Here is a 16712-nt window from a genome sequence, read left to right as displayed (position 1 = left end):
TTCTCACGGGGTTAGTTGGGTTGGGTTTGAACCTAACCCAACTGAACTTAGGTTATAAATGGTGTTTGAGTCTAAGCGCCAGCAAAGTTCATAAAATCTTGGCCTAACCTTACCAATGAGTGGGTTGAGCCCAATCCAAGTTGCATTCCTATTTAAGTTGCACCCTAACTTAGGGATTCTTCCTTGCATTTTTAATGGGATTGGATTCTAGTTGACATGGGTCAAGCTTAGGCATTGTGAAAAAGTGAGACATGACCTCTTCCGTGTGAAATTACAATGAAGAATAGGATATGGGATAGATCTATATAGGTAATGGGATGACCGGATGAGGGCAATTGTTTTAATTACATATGTAAAAAAGGGTGTCCTGGTGCACGAGGCTCCCATACTACAAGGTTTCGGGAGGGTCAGATCTATGCAACCTTATCCTACTTGTAGAAAGACTCTTTGTGTTTTGAACCCATGGCACCAAGGTCACAATGAAGCAACCTTACCCTTGCACTAAGACCAACTCTTGTTTTCATTATATATATTATAAATTTACTGTGATTTATAAATAGTCTTTTAATAAAAAAAAAGAGGTTTTTCAAGATGAACATCCATTGTTTTTTTTTTTTCTTTTTTGTTGTTGGGGTACAAAGGATGAACATCTTTACTACATATAATGGGAAGGCCTTGGAGTCCAGCTTGCATGTGTTGGAAGACACCAGGCATGCCTTGCCGATAATGCTGGTTCGGAGTCCAGCATGTGCTGGAATCCAAAATGCCCAATGCTGTGCCACATTTTTAAAGGATTTTTTTTTTCCTTTCTTGTTGTGCTTAGAAAACAAGAAAAAAAAACACTCTTTATCCATGACCCAGATATTTTCCGAAAGAGAATCCTTGCATGTGCTGAACTCTAGTGACCAAAAGCATTTTGGAAGCGAGTTAGATGGTGAAAGACAAGAAGATCATGAATAGTCAGGAACTAACAGAGAGGATCTGCAAATATAATTTCTAATTTGCTCATCTTTTCATACGAGAATGGACCGCAGCACGAGATGGTTTTATTCATACTAATTTGCATTTTCTATGTAATTTAGGAATGAATTTAACTATGATTGACACCCTTGTGAATTAGAATCCATAACGACCTTCTCAGTGATTTGTCTCAGCTACATGATTCCTTTATGGCTGTCGTGTAAGTAGTATCAGTCCTTGCATATTTTTTAAGGCATGCTTTTGTACTCATGGAGCCCTAATTTATGTTATTGCCAAACTCTTGCTTCTAAATTAAGGAGCAATATGGAGAAAATTTTTGGTTTGCATTCCTGCTTTACTGTAAAGTGCAAGTCCATTACAGTTCCTTAAAAAGTATGATTTGGTAGTTTGAGATCCACTGAAAGTTTGCAGTGGTGTGTTCTTAGAAATCGACCTTGATAGTTTGTGAAATTGGTATGGAGGAGCACCTAAGAGTTTCCAGAAAGTATGTTTCACATGGTAAAAGATCTGTGATCATAATCAGCCAGATGTACATATTTCTAAGCACAGGCAATTGTGAATAGACAAGGTGAAAAGAGTTTAAACATAATCACTGCAACATCTGACATGACTTTCTGACCAATGCCACTTTCGAAGCACAATTATGAAATTAAGCTATTTGAGCTACTTGACTTGCTTAAATTGAATGCCTCTGATAGTTCGTTAATGAAGTTTGGACTAGTGCATGCTTAACTAAACCAAAGTCTGGTCAGCATTTGATTAATAATGTAAACTGTCTTGGATTATGTGGTATTTCTCTTGGAATTCTTTTGGGCAAAATTTTCCAGAACTACTTTTAGATATCTGAGTCCCTCTAAATTGTTTCATGCTATGCTGATCAATTGTCATGTTGCTTAAGACATTCACACTATCAATCTTATTTATAATGGGGGCATTTCTATAAAGATTCTTCATAGTCTATGTAGCTTTTTTGGCTTTTTTCTCCTAATTGTTCTCCCTGTTCTGTCTATTTTAATTTAGGGTGTTAAAGAAGGATGGTACGATGGTGGAAGCATTGCCTTTGCTGTTATTCTTGTCATACTTGTTACAGGTATCTGATTCATTCATCAACTTATTGTCACACCAGCTACCCTGTTTCGGTATAAACTATTACCTTGTTTCAATATAAGCTATCTAGCCATTTTGCAGCTAGTTTGTCACTAGATATATGTAATCCATGTTTGATACCATGTAATTAAATGAAGAGGGAAAATAATGGTATCCAATGTGATGTAGGGCAGCAAACAAGCCTTTTGAGAATTGGTTCAAGGTTTCAATTGACTAGGACAGCAAGAAGGGTTGTCGGCTAGAAATTAACTAGCATGCAGAAAATAACGCGAAATATTTGTTAGCACTGATGTACTAGTGCTTCCATAAGATAAAACTATCAAAGTTAACTGGAAGCAGCCCAGAAAGAATCTTTCACTTGACAATATGTTACCTCCTCCAAATTAGCTGTCCATGCACATGAATAACCAGCTTTTGCGCCCATTTCTCCTTTGTTTGTTCATCTTCACCTTCAGATCTGATTTCGGGTGCTCTTGGAAAGGCTAGGATCAAGGTATGTGGGTGTGGCTTAGATAGGATGCTAGGTGGAAGGCTTAGTATTTCAGATTTAAAGGTAAATAATTTGGGTAGTGCAGGGATTGGATGAGAATGGGGTTTGCTACAGTTTCAGCCAGCAATGTGCTGAGGCGATGCTTGGAGCAACTTAAGGTAGTGATCAGGAAGTAGGCTTCAGGGTGGCTGCGGGGTTTCAGGTCAAATATGGCAGCAGAAGGAAAAAATAAAATGAAGGTTAGAAGAAAAGAGAGAGAGAAAGAGAGAGAGAGAGAGAGAGAGAGAGAGAGAGAGAGAGAGAGAGAGGTTGAGGGTCAAATGATCAGATGATGTCCATCAATCCTAGCTGCATCACATGCTATCTAACAACAAGGTTGAGGGTCAGACATTCGGATGGCTTTCCTTCATGCATGAGCTCAAAATCCGCCATCTGGATCTTTATACAATGCTTAACAATGTTAAATTTTTAGTTGAGGCGCCCCCAAAATGCTTACATGACTATTTACTTTCTGTTATCTTCCTTCAATATAGTTAAACTTCTTGTTGGTGAAATTTTGTTTTTGGGTCCTGATACATATTTCAAACGTTTTGTTGCTTCTTAAGTGCCACGTGGCAGTCCTAAATATACTTGCTGATTCATTCGTTGTTTTGGTTGGTTGAAGATTTAATTGACGGGGAACGATGAGACTTTCTTCTTACGGAAATTATATGTAATTCATCAACAACATAAAGCAAAAGATATTTTCCAATTAGGATCTCTATTTTGTACAAAATGTCCTTTTGCATGTCTTCATGTTCATGCATGGAATGTCGAACCATCCTGAACTGGACGGTTCAGGATGTTCCGAGCTGTCCCGACAGCAAACTGGGATGATTCGGTCAAGAAAAACGGCACATTGGAGGGGGGAGAGGAAAGAGGGAAAGAGAGAGAGAGGAGGAGAAGCAAAGATGGCACGATACCATCAGAGGGCCACGGAGGCCTCCGCGGCTCGGCATCGCCCGATAGGGTATTTAATCTAGCGAGAAAGAGAGAGGTGGAGCGACCATACCGGAGGGAGGAGCAACTGGCGGAGGGACTGTTGGAGGGTGCTGGGTGGCCACTGGACGGCGGAAAATATGCGGATGGAGCCGTAGCCGTGGAATAGGGGTGATCGCCTCGTTCACTCATCGAATTTTTTTAAAAAGAAAGATGAATAGTGAAGTCGGCAAATCCATTGCCGACTTCACTGTTTGAAATTTTTTTTTAAGAATACCTAAGAAACAGTGAAGCTGGTAATGGGTTTGCTGGCAAATCCGTTGCTGACTTCATTGTAATTGGAATTTTCAAAAAAAACCTCGTGAAATAGAGGTGATCGCCCCTGTTTCACGCTTGCGGCGCCGGAGGCTATGATTGTGCCTTTCAGCAGCCTCTTCGGCGGCTTCTCCTCCCTTTTTTTTCCTCCCTCTCTCTATCTCTCTCTCGACCGAGGATCAGCCGATGAAGCGGAGCCTTGGCGGCCCTTCGAGCACACCGGCAGTCTACTTGTGGCCACCGTCGGCATCTCCTTCGGTCGCACTCTCCCTTTTCCCCCCTTCTCCCTCCCCTTCCCTCCCTCTCTCCCCTTTCTCTATTTTCCTCCCAGTTTGCTTCTTTTCCTTTGTGTCGGTTCGCATCGGTCTGGTCCAATACGGACCCGTACCGACCCATACCGCCGGCATGGGTTCTGGTGCTGAGTCCGCGAACATTGTGTACATGCTTCAAACCATAATCACAAAATTTGCTGGACTTCTTGGAGAAAAAAAGAACTCTGGATAATTCATGGTTGGTAGCTTGTCTAAACAATTCGGCGAATAATTTGCTGATTTGAGAGTGCTCTATGAATATATCATGAAATTCATGATATTTACAAATAAACCCCAAGTCAGCAAATCTTTTGCTGCCTCATTTCTAACTTGCACAAAGGATTTGGGATTGGTGCTAGCTGTCAACAGAGTCCGCAGCTTGTTGGTAACACATGGATGTAGGTGATGAAGTGCTAACGTGCAGCGCATGCATTGGAAATAGGTATTTAGGCCATTTGGGGATCTTATTTTAGATTTTGGTGTACTAAAAAATAATCTTTTCCCAACCCAACAAGGGAAACTTAATGGTTAGGTAACAAATAGATTTTTTCTCTCTCATGTTCTATGTTGTATCCTTCTCCTAATCTTTTTCTTCTACTCACCCTCTCATCACCACGCCTCATGTCATTTGCTCATCTCATGAATATTTTATTTTTTTTATTTTTATTTCTTGTTTTTAAAGTACTCCTAATTTTAATTGATTTTCCCTAATTTAAACTTCACCTTGCCGAATTATTTTTGAATGCCGGACTTATGACTATACTTAAAATAAAAGAAGTTTAATATCTTTTTTGAAGGATTTATTTCATATGCCTACAGGGGGTATGTAGTGTTATGGTCTTGTGGACCCTTGCTATTGATTCTTTAACCACCTAATGTTTGTACGTACTCTTTTTATTTCTTAACCAAACGGCTAACCTCTAACATCAACCTCTTCCAGTCTTTAACATGTCTTGAATTTTTTTAAGTGCTCCTTCAAAAAATTGTCATCCATAGTTTGAGACCAAGGCAGGCTGAACTGGTACCATGTCTTGTATCGATCAGCTGCTAGTTTAGTACTGTAGCAATTCAATACTATACTGAGTGTTGGTAAGCCCTAGCATACCGGTTCCAAACTGGCATTTCTTTTTGTTTTTTCAATTTTTTTTGATATATAATGATGTTTATGAACTTTTTTAACATTTAATGATGTTTTTTGAAAATTCTAAGTGATTTAAACATTAATTTGATGTTTTTTTGAGGTGTTTTGATGTTCTTCAGTACATTTTTCTTTTTTTTGCATGTTTTTTGTTTATAAAATGACTATAATTTCAATGATAAATATGATTAAAGTACATAAATCATGATATTCATAAAGAAAATCAATAAAATACAGAAAGTTAATTTAAATACATACCAATATTTAAAATCTCATAGTGGTAATGTCTCATATAGATGTTGGGGTCATCTTCGTATGTAGAGGGTTCAACTGAATTCTCCATTCACATGGCCCTTCGGTTTGGTAAGCTCATTGGGCCACCATAAGGTACGAACCTAGATAGTACCTATATGTGTTGTGGTTGATGGTGTCGCTCTACAAGGAGTCATTCGTCTGATGCCGTAGCTGTGGAGCAACCCATTTTAACATGCTGGCAGCAAATCTAATATGTAAGGTGCTTCAGGTCGCATAGGATAATAGAAACTGGAGGATGATATGTTTGAAGCACTATATCCATAAGGGAAGTAGCTAGCTCCATATACGTAGGATCCCATACAGGATTCTAAATATAATACATCGAGGGATCCTACTCCACATGCTATATCATTTGTAGCAACTTAATATCCACCACAACTCAAGGATCTCGTCTTTTATATGCAACCGTATCCTCGCAATCTTTCAGTTGTGCACCATAGTTTTGATCCTGCATAGCATGAGTGAATTGAGACACTCCGGTGAATCGAAGACCATCTTAGGGCTGTGATGTGGTGGTCTGACATCTTCCTAGCCACCAGATGCATCATCGCTACTCCCATATGACTGTGAAGACTTCTTGCTGTCTGAATTTGACTCTTCCGCTCCCAATAGGGTCTTGCTTTTGCCTTTCTTCCCAGCTATTTTCTTGCCTCGCTCTGTCTGGCTTTGTTGCGAGGCATAACTGACTAGACTGAGTAGCAGGCAGCCTCGTTTGAGCATCTCTCAGTCAATGCTGGGAGGATGTCTTGGAGATTGTTGAGGTATTTCTGTATGAGAAAGTTTCTTTGTTTGCTGTGGATTAGAGTGAATATCGATCAGTTGCACTCGGCCATTGGAGGACACTATCTTTGAGAGGATCTAGACAGCAAGCCACCAAAGGATCTGAGCTGAACCCCCGAAATGAAACCACCACTTGGTTGCAAGGTATTGAACAATATTATATATAAGATAGTGGTAATTGTACAATGTTAACCTGTCAAGTAATAACTATTGTTCATGTGTAATATATCTGCATTCATCATGATATTGCCCTTGTTAAGCATAGATTCTCCTTCATCAAAGCTGTAGAACCCTTCCTAAATAGTTTTGTTTGTGCAAAAAAGATGTGGCGCACGATGTTATAGTATGTTCAATAAATTATTAATGATGGAAGATCCCACCTAAATTAACCTCTTTGAGACACTGCACCCCGACATCTGGATCAGGCTCCATCTTGTATATCACTTTGCATAGGGCGGACTGAAGTTCGCCATCCATTGCAATACTAAGGATGCTATAATGGAACTTTGGGTTTAAGTAATGAGCCATTAATATAATTTTCAATTGTTTTAGTATGACATGACCAACTAGAAGACTAGAGAATGGGTAACTATTTTAATGTATATTCTTACCTATGAGATCCACCTGCCTACCCATTTGGTAGTATCTCGGCCTACTTCCATAACTATTGGCTTGTTATCACACTCTTTATGTGGCTCCCTTTAGTGCTGGCTCTTACATATCCGCTCTCCTGCAATTCTGACAAGCATCTAGTGCAGACTTGCCTTCCTATCAAAAAGGCTATCAAGTGCAATATTATTAGTGGCAAACCATGGAGTATTTATTCTATGGCGAACTTTTGAGCCATGACTGTTATGTGATTGTAGATATATCTAGTGATAAATTGGGCTGTATCTACCAAGGTTGTAAGTCCTAACGGGATGGGGGCATCCTGGCTGTTTTATCTCGTTCCTATGAAAAAATAGGATTGGGATGGGGTTGGGATGCCGAAACCTAAGCAGAGAGAGAGAAAAAGAAAGAGGAAAGAAAGAAAGTGAGGAAAGATAGGAAAAGGAAAAAGAAAAAGGAAAGGAAACAAAGAAAAAGAAAATAAAGGAAAAATGGAAGAAGAAGAGAAAGGAGGGAAAGAGGAAGAAAAGAAAAATAAAGAAGAAGAAAAGGATAAAAGAAATAAAGAAAGGGATAAGACAAAAAAAAGGAAAGAAAGGAAGGTAGAAGAAATGGGAAGAAAAGGAGATAAAGAATAAAGAAAGGAAAGAAGGGGAGAGAGATAGAGGATATCTACAGAGAGATAGAGGATACCTATTGGGATGTATAATCGAGATTGCCGTCGAGACGGGGCGGGACAGCGAAGCATCCCGTTTCATGGAGAAATCAGGATGCCCCCATCCCATGGGATTTAAAAACTTGGTCTTTATGACCTGCCTGATCCTATGAATCTTGTCAATATCTATTGGTATGAGATCGATGCAATGTGTAATACATGGTGTCCAGAAAATATGGGCCTGCCTATCCATTAATAGCTCATCGACAACCTTATACCATGGCCCAATATCAATGACCACCTTGCATGGTGTTCTACTCTCATACATGATCTATCATGTTGTCCATTGGTTTTAGAATGTACTATGCATCGTGCACATTATTTGAAGCATCAATTGACTGGTGGAGGAAGGTCTTTACATCATAATAAGTTAGAAAGTTGATGATGCTTCGTCTACTGGATGCATCCACCTATCACACATCACCATCAATCCATTGGTGCCCAAGTTGCTTTGATATGATGTTACCCAGCTCTGGAACTCCATATTGTTGTTGTTAGTGAGCTCACTATAAATATCCTTTGGTCTTGGAGGATCCACATCCTGTCTTGCTCTTTGTTCGAGATGAAAGGAGGGAAAGAAGAGAAAGGAGGGAAAGAGGAAGAAAAGAAAAATAAAGAAGAAAAGAAAAAAAGAAATAAAGAAAGGGATAAGAGGAAAAAAGTAGAAGAAATGGGAAGAAAAGGAGATAAAGAATAAAGGAAAGAAGGGGAGAGAGATAGAGGATATCTACAGAGAGAGAGAGGATATCTATCGGGATGCATAATCGAGATTGCCGTCGAGATGGGGCGGGACAGCGGAGCATCCTGTTTTATGAAAATATCGGGATGCCCCCATCCTACGGGATTGAAAACCTTGATCTCTATGACCTGTCTGATCCTACGAATCTTGCCGATATTCATTGGTATGAGATCGATGCAATGTGCAATACATGGTGTCCAGAAAATGTCGGCCTGCCTATCCATTAACAACTCATCGACAACCTTGTACTATGGCCAAATGACCACCTTGCATGATGTTCTGCTCCCATACATGATCTATCATGTTGTCCATTGGTTTTAGAATGTACTATACATCGCGCACATTATTTGAAGCATCAATTGACTGGTGGAAGGTCTTCACATCATAATAAGTTAGAAAGTTGATGATGCATCCACCTATCACACATCACTATCAATCCATTGGTGCTCAAGTTGCTTTGATATGATGCTACCCAGCTTTGGAACTCCATATTGTTGTTGTTAGTGAGCTCACTATAAATATCCTTTGGTCCTTTAGGATCCACATCCTGTCTTGCTCTTTGTTCGAGATGATGCAGATTGGTAGTATGTGTTGCCTTTCGTATTCGTTGGAATGTGGTTGAAGTGAAATCGGGATGCACTAGCTCTGGACATTTCTTTCTTTTTATTCTTCCTATCATGATATCAATCCTTTGCTGCTTTGCATCTCTGATGGGGAAGGCATGAGGATCAAGGTAGTGGCCCTTAGTGGTGTCTTTGGAGGACTTCTTGCAGTCTCTGTTGCTGAATTCTCCTAGCGTAGATGCTATACCACTTCCATCTTTGCTTATAGCCTTCCTAAGAGAGCTAGGCTCTCCTGAACTCTAGTGTTGCCCTGCTAGTCCTAGAACTTGAGCCTGACTCGTATTGTGAGGGCCTAAATTGAGCCTTATGCTTGGCCACCTCCTACTACCATCAGTCATCCAAGCTTGTCTGGAGGGCAGCCTTGATTTATGCCTCATCATCTAGAATAGAGCCCTCTTCTGATATCTTGGAGTGGTAAGAAAGTAGCTCTACTACTTGACGATCTACATCTGTGTTCTTCTGGGCAGTCCTCTTTTTTGCTGCTTTGAAATCAGTGAAGTGATTTTTCATTGGTTGCTGGACCTCCTAGGGGCATTTCCAATGCATCGATACATCGACGTAACCACTAGCAAGACCCGGCTTCATCTTGGTTATCCCACCCCCTTTAAACTCGATCTATTCGCACTTTTGGTGTCGACCCAAGAACATGACTCCGTGATTTTAGCCAATGTCGCACTCCAGCTTCCTTTTGGATGGATCCATTCTTGCAAGGAAATTAAACACATGTCAAACATTTTTGCATTGACTAATATTTAGATAATCAGCTACGTGTTGTATCAAATTCTTATGATTTTGTTACTTAATTAACTAATTTAATTATTTTATTTTAATTTAGATAATTGCGGCATCACAATAGGGATGCTGCATTTATTATTATCTTTGGCATTATTTATTTTTTAGAAAATAATGAAATTTCAATGTGTTGTGAAATATATGTTTCTACTTTGGGAAATACTTCTGAATTATCTATACGTAGTAATTTTTCATATTTGGTATTACTTTATTTTTTAAGAAATAATTGTCAAGTGTAAATAATTCAAAAAATTATTTTGAGCTTAGATCTATATAACAACTCACTCTGGATGCTACATATATATTTTTTAGATTATAGTGTAAGGATCCAATCTTTTGATCATCTTGAACAAATTTTTTCTTGCATAATTTTAAAGCAGACCAAAAAGTAAAAAAATAAAAAATGTGTTGTGAGGAATATGTTTTCTACTTTAAGAAATATTTCTAAACTACCTATATGTCGTACTAATTTTTTATTTTTTATTAATTTTTTATTTTATAAAATAATTGTTAGGATAAATTACAGGAACACCCCCTTAACTTTAACTCAATTTTATTTACACCCTTATATTTTAAAAAATATCAAACTGATCTTTTTAGTTAGCGATATGTTTCAATGTGATCCAGCTGTTCATTTTATCAATAAATGGTGTTAGATTTTTTTCGTTGAACGAAAATATCCCTTGTTCATGGATGGCAAGGAATGCCGTACCGGGCCGAACCGCCCGATACGGAGCGTGCTGAATCGTTCCGATGGGGAACCGAGACGGTTCCGGCATGCAAAACGGTACACGTCAGTGTCGGAGAAAGGAGAAAAAGAGGAAAAGAGAGGAAGAGAAAAAGAGGAAGAAAAAGAGGGAGGGGGTCCGTCGGAGTGCCGCCGGCGGGCCACCAGCTTCATTATGAAAAATATTTTTTTAAAAAAAAATGAAAAACATGGGCGGATCGCTCCTGTTCCACGCGTGGAGCCGCGGGAGGCGTTTACGCCGCCCGATGGCCACGGCGGCCCCTCCGGCGAACCTCCCTCTTTTTTTTCCTTCCTCTCTCTATTTCTCTCTCTTTCTTCACCGGTTCGGCTTTGTTTTTCTTCATCGTTTTGTCTCGGTTTGGAACGGAATGGAGGCATGCCGGACCGTACCGTCGGTCGGTCGGTAAGGAAAGTAGATGGATGGGCTTGGAGGAGAAAGAAGATAAGAAAAAGTGGATGAAGAGGAAGGGAAGGAGGAGAGAATGGTCGCGGGTAAGGAATGGATTAGAGGACAAGAAGGAGAAGAGGGTGGAGAGGAAGAAGAGGGGAAAGAATGGGTTACCGATGGGAAGAGCTGGAGGTGGAAGGGGCCGCCGTGAAGAGGATGACTTATGGGCGGGTTAGAGGAAAAGAAGGATGGGGAGGTGAAATGGAAAGGAGGAAGGAAAGGAGGTTGAGGAAGCTATCACAGATGAGAAAAAATGAGTGAACAGAAAGGGAAGGGGGAAGGATCTTTTTACCGATAAGGAAGGGTAATGTTTAGGGGGCCATTTAAAGGGATAAAGCTTATGGGTTGGTTTAGAGGAGAAATAGGATGAGGACAAAGAGAATGAAGAGGAAGGAGAGGAGGGAAAAGTAGCCGTCGGCAAGGAATAGGGTGGAGGAGGAAGGGGAGGAGAAGAAGATGGGGAAGACAAGAAGGGATGAACGTTGAGGAGGCCGCCGTGTAGGGAGATGGTTTATGGGCGGCTTGGAGGAAAAGGATGAGGAGGAGAAGTGGATGGGAAGGAAGGGGAGGAGAAAGAAGAAGAGAAGAATGGGTGGAGAAGGGGGAGGAGAATGGGTGGAGAAAGAAGAGGAGGAGAAAGGAGGGGGGAGGAGGAGAAAGGGGAAGAGAAATGGGTGAAAAGGAAGGGAAGGAAGAGAAAGGAGAGAAAGAAGAGGGAGAAAGAGGGACACCGGCCATGGAGGAGGAAGGAGATGGGTATTTTTATAATTTTAGAAAATTTTATCAATGAAGATAGATGGTTGGACTACATCGAAGCATATCGATAACTAGAAAGATTAGTTTGATACTTTTTAAAGTATATGGGTTGTAAGTGAAATTGAGCTAAAGGAGAGGGGATGTTCCTGTAATTTATCCTAATTGTTAAATGCAAATAATACAAAAAATTAATTCGAGCTTAAATCTATATAGCATCTCATGTTGGATGCCACATATTTTTTCTCAGCTCATGGTGCACGGACTCGATCTTTTGATCATCTGAAACAAATTTTTTCCCACATGATTTTTAAAGCATATCAAAAAATAAAAAATAAAAGATAAAAAATTTTAAACTAGCATATGAGGCGGAAGAGGTGGAGAGGACTCCCAATGGAGTCTGCCTCCTATCCTCAAGTTCGATAGTGATCAGGCGTCTATCTTTCATGGGAGCTCTAGCCTCTAACTATAAAAAGCCTCCCCGCTTCCTCTAGGTATCTCGTTCCTCATTCTCCTTCCACCATCGGTGAAATCCCTCAGAACCATCTTGTTTTTCTGTTGATTATGCTTTGGTGATTCGCTACCGATTAACCACCAGAACAAGGTAAACCCACCCCCAACCTTTCTTCCATGTCTATCTTAGGGTCCCTCAACCATCGTCACTCATGGCCCCATTGCGGCCAACGAGTTGCAAAAAAAGGTAAAAACTCGATGCTCTGTTTGGTGTCTTCGTTCTTCTATTTTCTTTCTTCCTTTTGCTCCTCTGTTGAGCTGGTCACCGCTATTGGATGACATCGTGTTCGGGAGGTCGATGGTCGGAGCCGCTAAGGTCGCTGTCCAAGGGCTGCCATCATGGGGGAGGCCGGCTTGGAACCCTTTTCTTTTCTTTCCCATTTTTTCCTCCCATACTGCCACTAGCCGCTGGCTAGGCCGGCCGTCCGATCATCACAGCTATCACTACCGTCCGGGTTCACCATTGTGGGGATGGCCGGTATAGAGTCCATCCCCTTCCTCTGTTTTCCATGGAAAGAAGAAAATGAGAAACAAAGAGGAGAAAAAGGAAAAGGAAAAAAATAGTAATACTCTTGACTCTTATTCTCTCTCTTCTGCACTTTCTCTTTCCACTCTCTCTCTAGATACCCTATGGACCAATAGAAGGTCCAGATGTATGGTGAGTTTTGGGTCAACGCTAGGAGCTATCCTAGAGCGATGTTATGTGATCAGGTCTCAACTAGCATGGTGCAATCATCTATCCTAATTTTTTATGATTTTCCTCTAGGGATCCTTGATATGATGATAAGGCTTAGCTCTATAGGTGAGCAATTATCTGGGCAAGGCAGTGTCGAGTCGAATGCTTTACCTTTAGGTTTGCAGATCGGGAAGCAAGTCAGTGATTGCCCTACTTGAGTTGGTCTTCAGTAGAGGTAAGGGTTCTTTAACACGATCATTTACATGTTTATAAAAAATTATATATAAAGATGTATCTATACGATTCATGTATATTTTATATCTATCGGTACTTATATTTGTGTTGTTGAGTTAATGTTGTTTGAATCATGTTTAATTGGTGCTTAATGATTGCTGAGTAAGAAAAATATGACTTAATTGATTGGGGTGTGGGTGTCATTTGTATTAGTCGGTCATGCAAGAAATGTGGCGTGTATACTGGGTCAGCCTTGGGTTGGGGTGCAACATTGTATTTGACCTGCGATGGGCTGGAGTATGATTTTGACTAATCTAATGTCAAAAATTAGATTATGATTTGAATAATATGGATGGGGTATGGACAATATTTGGATAGATTGGCCATGCAAGAAATATAATGTGTGTATGTGCTGGATTAGCTTTGGGTTGGGGTGCAGCATTGTGTTTGGCCTACCATGGCTAGAGCATGGTTGTAATTAGTCCAATACTGGGAAGACAAACATAATTTTGCATAATTTTTAAAGTAAAAAAATGAGAGCATGTGGACTAGCCGATCATGTGTGAAACGTGGCGTACTAGCCACTGGTTGAGATATGATTTATGGTTCCCGACCATGGATGGAAGCATGGTGTGTTTGATCTGCCACGAGCTGGAGCATGATTGTAATTGGTCAAATACTGAAAATCAAATCAAGATGATGAACCGTATCTAACTGAAGGATATTTGGACTAGCCGGCACGTGAAATATGGTATTTGTGATACCAGCTTGGGCTGAGATGTGGTTGTCGGCTATAGATGGAAACGTAGTGTGTGGTTGGTCTACCATGAGTTGGAGTATAGATGGATCTAGTCCAGTGCTGAAATGATAATATTGTCAAGATTAGAACCGTGTTAACCAATTAATGATAAGTAATCTCACTGAATGATTGCTAAATAGAATGACTGATTGGTGATATATGATGTGTTTGACAGAATTGTGATGATTTTATTCAATTATCAAATTGATGATGTATGAATCTTATTATTTTTCTATTAGTTATATATATTTGTTAAAAAATATTTTATATTCATACTGGTATGAGTGTGGGAGATTCTTAGTGGGCTATAAAGCTCACAATCATTTTTTTCAGAGCTATAGGACACAATTTCGGATGGGTTTAACCAGGATTTTGAGTAGTGGAGTCATCTTATAGGCCTTGCACGATTTCTAGGGCTTCACTTTATGGTTCATGTGGCCGTGTTGCGTGGTTGAATTGGTTGTTGGTTATGGGGTGTGACACATGGGCATGCATGGAAGGCTATTTTTTGTTGATTTTATTTAAATTTGGGCCTATGTGACTATTATGTGATTGTGCCCAAAGCACAATAAAATGGCATGAATTTTTTATCGAGAGTGGAAGAATTGTTCTGATTTGGCAATGATTTTTTAAATTTTATAATTTTTTCAATTTTTTAGTTTGAAAATATGTTTTTTATTCAAAAATTACAGATGCAATAAAAACTTATAATTTTGGTGTCATAGTTTTGATCTTCTTTAGATCTACAACATATCATTAAATGACACCAAAATACAAAAATTTAAGATGGCTTCTCCCTATGTTTTTTAAATTTTTGCCAATTTTTGGCCTGAATTTTTTTTTTTAAAAAAAGACAAAATAAGTGAGGAGCTACATTACCTGATTTCAGTGAGATCCCAAGTTGAAATCCATTGAAATGGCCTAGGTTTGGGCTATTTCATTTTTTTTAAATAGAAAAGGTCTATGGCTACTGAGAACCTCTTGTGGGTTCTCAAAGCCCTCATGGGGCTTTATTCTTTGTAAAGCCCGGCTCTTTTGGACCGAGTTACTTGGCCCAAAACAGGAAGAACTCATTGGATTGCATGTGAGTCGGGAAGAGTTGGAGAAGAGGAAACAAAAAAAAAAAAACTCCCAATTGGAGCTGCCTTTCTTCTTCAAGTTCATCTAGCAGAGAACTCTCATGGCCGCTGACTTTCCCTCCATGGATCTCCGATCCATCTATAAGAAGACCCCTTTCCTCTCCTCTAGTGTCTACTTTGAAATCCCTAAAATAGAGAATGGTTTTCATGAGGATTGCTTGGAGTTTCACCGCCGGATTCAGCTGTGAGACCTCGTCGGAGTTGAGGTAACAACCTTAGCTCTTCTTTCCTTTCTTTTCTGGTTGATGGGCCACCATCTTTGCCTTGATTCAAGCCAGCAAATTGCCGGATTGGGTAGAGAAATGGGTCTTCCCTGTTTTTCTACTTGTTTTCTTTATCGATCATTGTTGGTTGGAGGCCTTCGTAGGGGTCATCGCCCTACTATCACCAAGCATTGCTGAGGGTTGCCGGCTTTGGACTCTTCTACTGCCATGTTTGAGAGGGAAAGGGGGAAGGAGGGGGCAGTCCCTTGTTTGAAGAAGACAAGGGAGAGAGAGAGATTTATTCTCTCCTCTTTTCTCTCTCTACCTTTCAATTTCTACCTTTTTTTTCTGTCTTGTTGGATTTAGGGATTCATAAAAAAAAAGGAAGAAGACTAGATTCTATGTTTCCTTCTATGTGTTCTCTCTCACTTTGATTCTCTCTATGTGCGCCTGTGGAGGGGGGGGGGACTAATGGAGGATCTTTAATTTTTCTCTATGGACCATGAGTGGGTTTCAGTTGAAGGTCCCGAACTGGCATTGCTATAAGAACTTATTGTGTTGGCCTTCATCCCGAATATTGTTGACCATCCTGAAACCCATAATTGGTAACCCCATATCTACTATCCTTCCTTAGATGGGTTATCGGTTTCTTGACTTAATGGATTAGGTTGCACCATTCTAATTGATTCGTGCCCTCAGTGCTGTTGTCGATCGATCTTGTTCCTATACAGGTCTCACTTTGATTTGTGGACGAGTGCAGTCATCTGACTAAGAAGAAGTCTAGCATGAGGTTCTACACCGTGGCTCTTAAATCGAGGTATAACCCAAATTTCATATTTATTTCACCTTGAATTAAGTTAGATATGAGAATTAGATTTAAGAGTACTTTGGATATTAGAGCTTTAAAATAGGAATCTAACAAGCTTTTGCTATTTCTTGTGCTAATGGTTGATCGAGGATGTGTTGAGATTATATTATTGATTTGGACATTCTAGTTGTGAACCGATAAAACCTGTTCCAGAGTTGTCGTCACTATATATGTGTATTAGCGATTGATGGTAAGATTATATGGGTATGATGTACTTATGTTGATCACATTGTAAGCTGAAATTGATTTAATGAGATCAACATGTCATAATCAGATGGAAAGGATATGGTTTGGATTGGTCTCGTCATGTGGAACAGCCTCCATGGACTTACGCATGGGAATTCTATCCGATAAAGATGGTAGAATAGCTTGCTATGAGCTTATGCCTGGGACAGCCCCCACGGGCTTATGCATGGGAATTTGATCCGAGAAAGATCA

The 16712-nt window shown here is 39.9% G+C and overlaps 1 protein-coding gene across 2 annotated transcripts in view; it reads left to right on the top strand.

The window, feature by feature from the left end:
• The window catches only part of LOC105039309 (calcium-transporting ATPase 5, plasma membrane-type), a 56979-nt gene that overhangs the window by 18923 nt on the left and 21344 nt on the right, over positions 1 to 16712 (top strand). For both annotated transcript variants that reach the window (XM_073245653.1, XM_029262781.2), the window contains exon 9: positions 2002 to 2071. In XM_073245653.1, the coding sequence (XP_073101754.1) occupies positions 2002 to 2071 (70 nt within the window). The remainder of the gene's footprint in view (positions 1 to 2001; positions 2072 to 16712) is intronic.

The sequence above is a fragment of the Elaeis guineensis genome, chromosome 1 (genome assembly GCF_000442705.2).
Source record: "Elaeis guineensis isolate ETL-2024a chromosome 1, EG11, whole genome shotgun sequence".
NCBI lineage: Eukaryota > Viridiplantae > Streptophyta > Magnoliopsida > Arecales > Arecaceae > Elaeis > Elaeis guineensis.
Note: the sequence above shows the minus strand (reverse complement) of the source record. Positions and strands in the feature narration are given on the sequence as shown.